The sequence below is a fragment of the Anabrus simplex genome, chromosome 9, assembly GCF_040414725.1.
Source record: "Anabrus simplex isolate iqAnaSimp1 chromosome 9, ASM4041472v1, whole genome shotgun sequence".
Taxonomy (NCBI): Eukaryota; Metazoa; Arthropoda; class Insecta; order Orthoptera; family Tettigoniidae; genus Anabrus; species Anabrus simplex.
Genome location: NC_090273.1, coordinates 19960969 through 19974370, shown reverse-complemented (window position 1 = coordinate 19974370; position 13402 = coordinate 19960969). Strand labels below are relative to the sequence as shown.

The 13402-nt window shown below is 38.3% G+C and overlaps 1 protein-coding gene across 4 annotated transcripts in view; it reads right to left on the bottom strand.

The window, feature by feature from the left end:
• LOC136880825 (E3 ubiquitin-protein ligase RNF8) overlaps nt 1-13402 on the bottom strand; it is a 142363-nt gene that overhangs the window by 17541 nt on the left and 111420 nt on the right. For 2 of the 4 annotated variants that reach the window (XM_067153372.2, XM_068229203.1), the window contains one exon: nt 11472-11526. The exons of 1 other annotated variant lie outside the window; for it this stretch is intronic. In XM_067153372.2, coding sequence (XP_067009473.2) covers nt 11472-11526 — 55 coding nt within the window. Of the gene's footprint in view, nt 1-11445; nt 11527-13402 lie in introns of all 4 variants that reach the window. One more of the 4 variants, XR_010860952.2, reaches the window with a different exon arrangement.

Here is a 13402-nt window from a genome sequence, read left to right as displayed (position 1 = left end):
TTTTTTTTGAAAAGTACACCAATGAAACACTAAGTAAACGTATTACAATGTGGTAAGTTGCATTGTTTTCTACCATTTAAAAAATGTTTAAAAGTGCCTTTCCGCAAGGCGAGTGAAACGGCCTCTGACGTAAGCGGCGCACTGTGACGTCACGATCCAGTACCGCATGCAGCTCTACCAGCCATTGTGCATCAGCCGTTACTAAAAGCCGATTGTTTATTATACGTGATCGCCAATAACTTCAAAATGACAGAAGAAAGGTTCAAAACAGCACAGTCAGACAATCTACCATGTGTAGATGTCATCATTCTTGAAAAATAGTGACTTTTGTGGCCGAAGAAATTTGCGGATAAAAAGCAAGTTTGTAAGTGGCATCTTTTATATACATGCAATGTACTGTAACTTATAGTATTAAGATAACAACGAAATGGATAGAAATCACATCACTTTCAACATTTCCTTCTAGACTGATTGCCATATTAAAGAATAACATTGCATTTTCGGGCTTTCAGCATTAGTAAAGTAAGAAATCGGATTTCAGCACTAACATAAACATATAGGTAGCATTATAGTACTAGTCCGCTTCTGTGGTGTAGTGGTTAATGTGATTAGCTGCCATCCCGGAGGCCCGGTTTTGATTCCCGGCTCTGCCATGAAAGTTGAAAACAAATAGTACGAGGGCTGGAACGAGGTCTACTCGGCCTTGGGAGGTCAACTGAGTAGAGGGGTTTCGAATCCCACCTCAGCCATCCTCGAAGTGGTTTTTCGTATTTTCCCACTTCTACTCCAGGCACCTAAGGCCACGGCCGTTTCCTCCCCTCTTCCTTGTCTATCCCTTCCGATCTTACCATCCTCCAACAAGGCCCCTGTTGAGGATACCAGGTGAGACCGCCTGGGCGAGATAATGGCCCTCCTCACCAGTTGTATGATCATACCCAAAGTCTCACGCTCTAGGATACTGCCCTTGAAGCGGTAGAGGTGAAATCCCTCACTGAGTCCAAGGGAAAAACCAAACCTGAAGGATAAACCGATTAAGAAAGAAAGAAAAAAGGAAGGAAAGAAAGATCATAGTACTAAAGGTCTATAACCTATCATTTCCGAAAAATATATATATTTATGGTTGTGGCAACTGGCCTACCCACTCTCGGGGCCCATGAAAGAGAAACATTAAATATCCTGGTGGAGGGAAAAAGTTAAACATGATAAAGATAAATATGACTTCATCTAGTTTTCACAAGTCGGGCTGAGTGGTTCAGACGGTTGAGGTGCTGGCCTTCTGACCTAACTTGGCAGGCTCGATCCTGGTTCAGTCCGGTGGTAGTTGAAGGTGCTCAAATACGTCAGCCTCGTGTCGGTAGATTTACTGGCACGTAAAAGAACTCCTGCAGGAATAAAGTTCTGCACATCGGCGTCTCCGAAAACCGTAGAAGTAGTTGGCGGGGCGTAAAGCCAATAACATTAATTACATTTGGCTTTTAACAAGCTGAGCATATCATGCAAGAAAAGTGTCTTGGTGACATTTTAGTCGTTCAATACAGGAATGTCTTTGGGTACTGTGACTTACTTTTTTTTCTTTACGTCGCACCGTCACAGATAGGTCTTATGGCGACGATGGGACAGGAAAGGCCTAGGAATGGGAAGGAAGAGGCCGTGGCCTTAAGTAAGGTACAACCCCAGCATCTGCCTGGTGTGAAAATGGGAAACCACTGAAAACCATCTTCAGGGCTACCGACAGTGGGGTTCGAACCCACTATCTCCCGGTTGCGAGCTCACAGCTGCGCGGTCCTAACCGCATGGCCAACTCACCCGGTATTTTTACCTTCGGTTTATTGACTTGGCTTGTATAACCTAGAACTTAGGCTAAGTTGGATAATATTTTAAACGCCAGCATCACTATTTTCACCTGTGTGCAATTATATTATTTATTTCATTAATCTTATAATTATTATAATTGAGCATTGTTAACTTATAAGACTCCAACAGACAAGCATTGGTTTTGTGTAGAGATATACATTTGTTAAATTCACGTTGTTTTCTTTCATGATGTACACACCTATTTTTGTTATATTACAGAGTATTTAGCTATAGCCAAAATTTCTTTAGAAATGTAAGCTCTTCAATAAAGACATAAATAACTGTCGCATGCCAAGATAAATTGGTATAATTAGAGCTGTCAATATGGTTTATAATCCCTTTGATTTATTACCTTGACATGGATCACCCAAAACATAGGTTAGGTTTGGAGAATACTTTAATAATCAGCATTAATTAATGCACTGTTTATTACTTTCATATTCCAAGGTGTAATCGAAGCATTTAGTTAAAGCATCAAACATTAAAATTTACAGTTTTACCACTAGAACAGCTGACATGGAAACGTGATTGAAAATTCAAACAAATTCAAATTACGTTAAAATGATCTTCTAAAAAATAAACTGTAGACTTTTCCGATATATCACCAGCATTTCTCCCACTCGCCAAACTCCATTTCTCCCTAGTTTTTTTTTTTTTTTTTTTTTTTTTGCTAGGGGCTTTACGTCGCACCGACACAGATAGGTCTTATGGCAACGATGGGATAGGAAAGGCCTAGGAGTTGGAAGGAAGCGGCCGTGGCCTTAATTAAGGTACAGCCCCAGCATTTGCCTGGTGTGAAAATGGGAAACCACGGAAAACCATTTTCAGGGCTGCCGATAGTGGGATTCGAACCTACTATCTCCCGGATGCAAGCTCACAGTCTCCCTAGTTTTAGCGTCTTTGGAACATTTATAAACAATTTGTTTGGGATGGTATGCAAGGTGCTATTGCACATCGGAACTATACACCACTTATAAGTTTTCTGTCTCACTGTCTGCGCAGGATTCATTTTATATCTAAAATATACCACTCAGATTATTATCCAATGTATAGACCTCGAATTTAACTATGCCAGACACTAACATGAAGTAGAAATACGCAAAGTGTATCCTGCTTCTCACAGCACACTATGTGTTTTTCCGTGTGTTGCTAATTCAGTCAACCTGTACGATGACGTCAGACCAATGAGATCGCGAATTTGCGTCACGTCACATTTTCGTACTTTAATTTAGATTTTTATCATGTTTGGAGTTATTATTTGTACATTCTGATAACTTTTTTTGAATTCTGTATGAAATTTTGAATCAGATTAGCATATTTTTAATAAAAACCCCGGATCATGCATGTTCCCTATTATTATACAGTATTTCACCATTGTCAATATAAGAGTCGAGCTATTCTCCGCTAGACACACACAAAGTAATAACGAGGTGGTGGCGATTACTGTTTAAAGAGGAAGTACAGCTAGGCAACCATACTCTATATAACACTAATCAGAGAGGAAAAAAGGGAAGAGATCCGACCCTTCGAACAATGAAGGTATCAGCCAAAGAAAGGCAAGGGCCACGAACAGCATGAAAATGAAAGACTCCCTAGCCCTCGCAAACCTAATAGTGTCGGGGTCGGAAAAGAACAAGAGTTGACCAAGGAAGGTCGGATAGGATAGATACAAGTGAGGAGCCTGGCACAAGCAAGTGGAAGCAATGCCAGAATTCAGCTAAGGGCCCCACGGTCGCAAACCCACGCTCCAAAGTTCAGAGCCCCTGGGGCCGCTATTAGTCACCTCTTACGACAGACTGTGGGTGGTATTCTACCGCCCCCACCCACAGGAGGTTGTTTCACTCAGAGTGGTGCGAGTGAATTTTTTCAGACTAAAAACATCCAGATAGTAAATGCCAAGGTTAATAATTTCCTCCGGTCATGGGTTCAAGTGGACCTCACCGGCAAGTGTTAGTAATAAAATACTCAGTGTCAGGCTGGAGGTAGAAGTACCACTGGCCAAAAGTTCGTGCTTCACACGCTGACTGGATGTCATTCACGCTACTTTCTGTTCATACACAGGATGTGGGTGCTTACTTTCAACGTATGGAAAGTATGTATCTCCCCATCAAGTTATGCCACACTTAACATTGAAGTACAGTACACTAGTCGGTTCATTTTCACGCATACGTAACAAGGATTTTTAAAAAACCTGAACAACAAAACTATTAACATGAGTGCTCTTACTACAGGCCTACCACCACCTGCCATCTTGTCAAACACAACATGTACATTTTAGATATAAAAGGAGCAAGATTTTTAATAAGATGGTTTCAATGTGTTATATACAGGTATATGTGTTTTAAAATGTCTTTGTATCCAGTTTATTTTAACTTTTATTTTTTGTGATTTTTAATATATTGGCCAAGGACGATCCCATAATGACTGAAATATGTTCTAATATAAACAAACCTAAAATGATGATGATGCTTGTTGTTTAAAGGGGCCTAACATCTAAGGTTATCGGCCCAAACATAAAATAAACTCTTTATTGTAATTGAATAGTTGACAACAGGGCAACAGGGATATCCTTCCTCCTCAAGGTGGTTTCAGCTATTCACACCATGTTGCTATTGGGCATCCTTGTTTCTGCGATGACGAGAGTTTTGTGTACAGGATGATCATCACGCCGATTGATTTGCCCTTACCAGCGGAGTAGTCTCTCCTCTATTCCTCACCAATGACAGAGATTACGCACTTAGCCAGTTCGAGTAACACCCGCAGACAACCACACCGTATGCATCTCTGTAATGTGGATTTGCGAATCGTACTTCTTCCGCCTCACCCAACATTTAGAGCTGTACATGAGGGCAGGTCTGACAACTACCTTGATGAAAACTTTCCCTTTGAGTTCCATAGGCACCCATCGGTTGCACAAGACACTTGTCACAGCGATCTCTATTTCAACCAGCTGACATTGATGTGATGCTTGACGTCATTGTCGATTGTGGCGTTGGTGATTCCTGTAGTGATAACGAGGGGGTTGGGTCCTTATATCTTTTATGTATAAACCAGTTTCAACTGTACCAGGTGTATGCATAAGTCTTTTCCAGTTTCATTAAGAGATGGCATCAGCGAACAGTACGCAGCATATGAATTTGACACATACGTCAGTTGGTTCGTCTGACATTAACCTACCAAAACACACAAGTTGAGTCCGCCAAACACTAGCATCTGTGTGTTGTATCGTTCAGTGTTCATGTCAACGTTTGTGCCTGAAAAAGAATATTTGAGGCACGCATTGCTTTTCTTATTTAATCAAAAGAAAAAAGCTGTGGAAAGTCATAGTTTGCTGGTAGAAACATATGATGAACACGCAACATGCGAGACATGGTTTCGACAATTTAAACCTGGTGATTTCAATTTGAAAGACAGCACGCTCTGGTAGACCACAAAAGTGTGAAGACGAGCAATTAATCGGCAAATCCGTTAATGCACAAAGCTATCGCCAACAAATGATTAATTTAAATCACTCTTTGATCGAAAGATGACCAGAATGAGCAAGAAGACATGACAAACTGATTTTGTTGCATGACAATGCACGGTCTTGCACAGCAAAACCAGTGAAAGACATCTTGAAATCGCTTGGATGGAACATCCTTCCACACCTACAGTGCTGCCCCGACCTGGCGCCATCTATCACCTCTTCACATCAATGAGGCACGCGCTCGCAGAGCAGCACTTCAGCAATTTCAAGGAAGATGGAAAATGGCTCGACGAATGGTTTGCCGCAAAAGACAAATAGTTTTTCTGGCATGGTATTCATAACTTACCTGAAAGATGGGCGAAATGTGTAGAAGTCAATGACCAATATACTAAATAAACAAAAAATGAATTTCCCTTGAAAATTATGTGTTTTCTTTACCACAAAAACTGGCAAAAACTTATGCATACACCTGGTATAAGTAAATTTATATAGGTCCCAGCAAAATATAACTTAAAAACATGTAAATAAAACATTATTTGTATGCAACTTATTTTTATGTAATTCAGTGTTATACGTACTATCGTCAAATACAGTTTATTTTTCATAACAAAGGATAAATAATATCACAGACATATTAATCTCCTCTTGTCAAAGCATAGGCCAGTTAGAAATCTGTTACATTAGAGCTGGCATTGTTAGTGGTGGGACTTTGGCTGCAGATGTCAGAGGGTTGCAGGACGGTGGCGTAATGAAGGTCATGTAGAGTGACCAGGCAGCATAAAGCTAAAGTAGAAGGATTTCGACACGTGTTTGGGCCATAGGACAAGCTTCCATTTTAAGTGAAGCAGAATACAAAGGAGAGAGACAGTAAAATGATGCCAACATCTAGTGTTTGCTGTATTCAGTAATAAAAACTGTGATTTTATCAGTAGAAATTATAAGTTGTGGTTAGGCAGCCATGAAGAAAAGAAAAGGTTACATGCAGGATGACAAAGTAAACTTTATAAGTGGATGATAACACACACAAAACTCAAACTGAAGTAGCTACAGACTGAGGAACTGCTTATACCACACTTTGAACAGTCACAATGCTATTTTAGACATAACAGGGGAAATATGCAGATTTACAAAAGGCTCTCCTTACAGGGTTTCAGTAAAAATGTCCTGGCACTCTCCCAGTTAGTGGCAACATGCTGAAAAGTAAAGCAATAGATTTAGCTAAACTGACAAACATTACTGAAGACTTTTCAGGCCTTGTCAGAATGGCTGTAAGAATTTAAAGACTGTCGTGCAATCACCAGAGGAACAGTTCACGGTGCAACCAAGTCTGTGGACAAAGTCATGGTGAAGCATTGGAAAGAGATTCTACTAGAAATCACACGAGAATATCAGCCGCAAAACAGTTACAACTGTGATGAGACCAGGCTATTCTACAATCTCCTTCCAAGTAAACCACTAGCCGAGAAAGGTGACCATGCCATGGAAGGAAGAAAAAGCAATATTTGTCTTACAGTTCTTCTTGCCTACAACGCAGATAGCTTTGATAAAGTGTGCCTACATGTAATAGATAAATCTGAGGTGCTGTAGGATTGTCAAAACAAAACCTACTGATGGGTAGGAGTCCAACAAAAATTTGTGGTTAACAATGGTTGTTATTGAACAATGGCGAAAGTAAATTGGACCTTAGAAAGAAAAAGGAAATAAAGATAAAACTGCTTCTAATGGATCACTTTGCACCTCATCAACCCAAAATAGCACTGAAAAATGTTCAAGTGGAATTTTTTGCCTCAAATTGCACCAGTGTTCTTCAGCTACCTGATCTGGGAATCATTGCCAACTTCAAAGTGTATTAAAGCAAAATGTTGGTACAACATTTAGTAACACTCAGAGATGCAGGAAGGAACATTTTTTCATTAACATACTACAAGCCACGAACAACACCTTCTTCTATAACAAGAAGAGGCCTCCTTTTGCGAAGGTATCAAAGACATGCCTGAAAGAGAGCACTTTCATTTTCCAGAGGGGATTAATTTCAATACCTATGTACACTTTGATGATGATCTGGCTATACGCAGAGAAGGACGCCTGGGAGCCAAGTCTTTAGGGTCTGATACCGTGGTTAGCCAGTTCGAGTCCCGTTGGTGGAAAAAAAAAAAAAAAAGTCACCATCACAATGTTGGTGGCATTAAACAGGAAACATTAAATAAATCCTTTAATGTTTACTTGGTAAGTCACTGCTATGATGGTGCTATTGACTGCCATTTTAATGTCCAATCATCAAGGTCATCAGCTCAAGTTCCGGCTTACCATCTGTTTCTTTGCATGCTTATTTCACTCCTGGTAGCTTTCTTACCTGAGTCTTTATAGAATAAATCACTAATACAAGTAATGAACTTCATTCCAGTTCCGTATTGACTTTAAATATCTAAGATGAAATTCTAAAAGAATTTCATTATATAAAATTCAACTGTTCAATACATGTTTGCCATTTAATAAATGGTCTGCTTAAAAAGCTACATAGTTGTTTAAAAAACTACCTAGGCCATGTTTCAACCTAGCCTAGAGGTCATCAGCTAAAATAAATAAGAATGAAGAGAGATAAAAAAAGTGGTACATAAAAAAACAGATACAATCAACAAATGCAATGGAAATCTGTTAAAAATGTGCACAGATTCAAACTTGGACAAATTTAGTTGTAAGTGTGGGTCCAAATGTATTTAATACAATATTGGTTGGCTGGAGGAAATACTTTTGTCCGATATAGCTGGTGTCCCACTGGTTACAAGTCAACTTGCAGACCCGACTGCAAATGTTTGTCGGATTTGTTGAGAGTATGCGTTATAGAAAAGTTTAGAAGTAATGTTGTTAGTTCTAAAGGTGACATTGTGGTTTTTTTTTTTTTTATGTTTGAGATCTGGTATAGATTATTGCTGTTGAAAGTGAGGGTGATAAAATCAGTATTCTCTTACTTTTGTTTTTTAAGTGTGGTGGTGGGTTTATTTTTTATCTTATTGAGAATTCTGTCAAGAAAATTGCTATTAAACCCATTAAGGTATGCTTAAGGGTGGTGTTAATTTCTTTCTTATAAGCTTTCTTGGCCATGGGAATGTTCAAGGCTCTATATATCATACTACAAAACGAGGCTTTTTTGTGCAAGCCAGGGTGCAGTGAATCTTGTCTGATCAAGTTGGCTGTCTAGGTGGGTTTTCTGAAGATTTCAAATTTTAGATGGTTGTCACTTCTCTTAATTTTAAGATCTATCCGTTTCAGATTCAACTGTCAATTTTATGTAGGGTTCACAAGTATTTAGCTTATTAAGGAGGGTTGTACTGTAAGTGATACATTGATCGATAATGTTGAAAATGTCATCTACGTATCTTGACCAATACATGGTAAATCCTTGAGTATCCTTTTCTTTTTTTTTCCCCACATTATCTCTATAAATTTCTGCCAAAATTCCAGAAATAGGGGATCCCATAGGGAGTCCTTTCTGCAGATAAATCAATTATTATTGAGAACAAACTTCAGAATATGTAAAAGTTCTTCTACTTCAAGTTTAATTATAAGGTTATGTTTGTTTAGGCTGTCATTAATTAGGTTAATGGTTTCAGCTATGGGAATGTTGGTGTACATATTTGTAATATCAAACGAGTGCATAGTGTGATTTGGATTTAATTTAAGTTTATTTGTGATGTTAGTGAATTCTACAGAATTTTTGACAGAGGTTCTATTGGGAAATGTATCATACTTAGCCAAGAATGAAACGAGCAACACTGTAATTCGGACTACTTTTGAAACTAATGATTGGCCTGATTGAAACATTGGTCTTATGAATCTTTGGTAAAGCTCCAACAGTGGGGCGTTTTGGATTCATGAAAATAAGTTTGGACATTTGTTGTTCATTGAAATGGGTTACAATATTTTTTTAAATTCCTTTAAGGCTTTTTTTGAATTTTATTGGTGGGATCTTTAGTTATGACTGAGAAACTCTTATCGAAAAAGAAAAGTTCTGTTTTACTGATGTAATCATTCTTATTCATTAGAACCATGGTGTTTCCCTTATCTGCCTTTAACTATTATGTTGTTTAAAAAAAAAATTCAGTTTTAAAATGTGTTTAGTTGGGATGCTGGGTTTTTTAACATGTTTTTCTGTGAATGAATTCTGCAGTTTTTTCTTTATTTTATATCTAATCTCATCTTGTTTATCATAGGGTATTTTGCTGATGGCCAATTCTGATTCTGCTACAGAGTTGATTATGTTACTTTTGTTAAGAAAGCTGACCCAGTTATGTTTAGGTCCCTTGCTGAGGATCTCCAAGTCGATCTCATTCAAATTTAAATTCGTGAGATTCATAACTGGTGAGTGAAAATCGTGGTTGACATGTTATGTTGGGGAGTGTGAATGTTTTTTGAAAAGGATGCCGAATTGTTGGTTTTCAAATTAATTAGCTTTTTATTCAGTGTGTCGTGTTTTTTAAAAATGATTGGTTTGATATTGGGTGAGTTACCAGGCCAAGTGAGCACTTGAATATTTTTTTTTTCTTCAAAGAATTTGATCCCCTTTTTGGATGTGAAACACGGTAAGATCTTGCTGAAAAACATTATCACCATCTGCAGAGTGTTTCGTAACTGAGCCACTACTGTACCCTCCTTCGAAGGTTTTATAAGTACTGGTCACAGTTCATCACACCCATTACAGAGACTAAAGGTCCTGGCCCCCTTTAGGTAAAACATCCCCATAACATAACTTCTGGAGGATATTTAGGTGCTTGTTTAATATGGGCCAGTGATGCTTTCTCTGATGTTTCTTTATGCATGTAAAGAATGCATTAACCATAAACTTCAAAATGACTCATCTGAAAATATGGCTAGCTTCCTATCTTCCAAAGTCCAGTCTATATAGAGTTCAGCCCATATCAATAGTTTTTTTGCATACTGCATCCACCAGAAGCTGCTTCTTTGCTGGTTAATGAAACTTAAAACACTTATTAGTCTGTCAAAAACAGTCATTTTAACACACATAAACTATAATAAAAAATACGAACTATTAAACAAAGAACGACATGTTTTGTTCTACAAGAACATCCTCCGATTCTATCAAATCACTTTAAATCATGCACATATATATGTACAATATTGTTTACGTTGCATAAACTTGTCAACAATTGTGAATTAGTGACGTTATGAACAAGCTAGACAAATTATGATCGTGGCTGTCCTCCATCATCATTTTAGTAACTTTGAGAGAGTTAGTTTACTTATCTAAGCTGCTAATTGTCTGTTACCTTCTACAACTTATTTGGATTGAAGCTAGTTCCCTTGCTCGGATTCTGATAGTCACGAACGGGGAAGAGGACAATGACTCTTAACGAATCTTTGCTGATTTGCACGCTCCTCTTCCTGCTTCCAACAGTCTGCGCCAAACTGTTGCAAACGAGAACATTTTGCCCACTCTAACTGAAATCTATAATTACGTCAACAGCTGAGCGATAAAAAGGACATAGTTTCTCAGATCATTTCAAAATTGAATTTACTACAGCCACACCAACACCATATTGTGTAACGATTTATAATTGTGTCAGACATTTCAAAATTGAATTTACTACAGCCACACCAACACCATATTGTGTAACGATTTATAATTGTGTCAGACGTATGTTCAGGCTACCATAATTTTTTTAACATTTCCTCAGGGTGGTATCCATTAATAATATGCAGTACAGTAACACTATACAATAATGAAAACATTAACAACTTTACTCGAAGACATTCAACTGTGTTAGAAAGAACATACAATAATGTTAACAGTAATACTGCTATACCCCTACAATGCAATTCGATTGAAAGCGGGAATACTATTTAAAGGAAGCTCATGATTCTGACAACATTAGTTGCAAAAATCTTAGAAACGATTGTGTTCGGATTAATTTGTATGCTACCATAGCATAAGCACAGGTTTAGAGGCTAGCAATAATACAGATAACTTCATAAAAAGATAAATTAGGTGAAGAAAAATAATCTCAAAATCTCTTATCATTAGCAGTCACTCTTGTTTCTCACTCTACATTCAAGAGAATATTTTATGGTCTGCCTCGTGAAGCAAATAAGAAAGAATCTAGACTAACCTTTAGATTGAAGACCTTGGACATACCTTCTTTGACGACTACGACCCGAGGGCTGAGGTGTGTCAGACAGCAGCTCGATAACTGAAATTACACCATTATGATTCTAGGTTTCTGTATACGTACAGCTGCAAAGCATTCATAAGTACACTATCTGATCAAAAGTATCTGGACATTCCTCTGTACACATAAACTAGAGCCTAAATGTCACTACTATCGCTGCTGCAACGATAGGCAGCTGAAGGCTCAATATTGTTCAGTATGTGAGCATGGGAGCAAGGGTTATGAGTTGCCGCATCAGTAAGCAGTCAGTCGGGCCCATTTCCATCATTCTCAATTTCCCAAGTCTATAACTGGGGACATGATTGTATAACTGGGTACATGATTGAGAAAAGGAAATCAGAAGAAACAATCACAAGAAAATCTCAGCCAGATAAGTCGTGGGTTAATCAAGCATCGAAAAAGGTAGTACGAAAATCTGCACAACGCTGTGCAATACCATCAGACATACATACTGCCGTGCCACTAATTGTATAGCTGGCATCATGACTGTGCCAGGATAAGAGGACTGGGGCTCAACACAAAGGCACCCCGCCATAAACCACACATCTGACCTATGGGTTCCTATCAAAGGGTAGAGAAAGCACCACCTATTCAATACTATTAGATTAATATAGTATCTTATATGATTGGTACTAGTTTTGACCTTGCTACATTAGGTCATCTTCAGCCATGATCAAACTGGACACACATGTATACATATAATAGTAAAAAAATTACAATTCGGTATGCCCTCGCCAGTTGGGAAGGAGGATTTTCGATTGGTGGGAAGAGAATTAATAACCTCCATTTTGCAGATGTCACACTTGTAGCCAGCAGTGTACAGGAGCTTGTTGAGATAATGGATCGTGTACAACAGGAAAGTCACGATCTTGGCATGGAGATTAATTGGAGCAAGACAAAACTAATGACTGTCAACAAAGGTGCAGAGATTCAGCTGCCACAACAGCTGAACATTCTCTAACGAGTTTGTCACTTTCCTTATCTTGGTTCAACAATTGAGGATACAAGTAGCTGCGAAAAAGAAATCAAACGTCGTACCACTCTAGGACGTACAGCTATGGCAAGATAGAAGAAAAGATTAGTCCATTCGCTTGTGTTCTCAATCTTCCTGTATGGATGCAAAACTTGGACCATAAAAGCTAAAGACAGGAAGCATATCAACGTAGACAGCCAGGTGAGCAAATGATTCTGTCATTCGGGAAATTGGAATAGAAGAAAGTCTATGCCAACTGGTGTACCAGAGAATCCTGCAATTCTTTGATCACATTATGAGAAGAGAGGATGACAACCAGGAAAAATTAATTGTCCAGGGAAAAGTTTCTGGCACAAGGACACGAGGACAGGTCGCAAAAAGATGGGCTGATCAAGTAAGAGAGATCATGAGCTTACCATGGAGAGTTAGTGTTCGGAGAACGCAAGTAGGTACAGAATGGTATATCAGCTCATAAAAGAAACAACAAAGTCCTTGGGTCATGATAGTCATGAGTGGAATGACTGGAGAGAGAAGTAAAAACTAAATCTAAAACAGTGATGAAATGTCAGACTACACATTTAAAACTGAAACTAAAACAACTCATTAAAACTGTTGTGTCTGGTTTAACTAGAACATACAACCACTATTGCTTAATTAAACAATAGACCATTACATCTGAGGAAAGGCCACTTATTCAAGTTGTGAATGTCCCCTTCAAGCTATATATAAACTGTTACTCATACTTGCTATTCAACAAGGAATAATTTGTAGATCAAATGGGTTCACTATACAGACAATGAATATCAGCTCCAAGATCGACTCAACAATACTTGGTTATTACAAAGCCATTGACATAGTCCAACACCAGTCACAACAGTTTTAATGTGTCATTTTAGTTTCAATTTGAAATGTGTAGTCTGACAT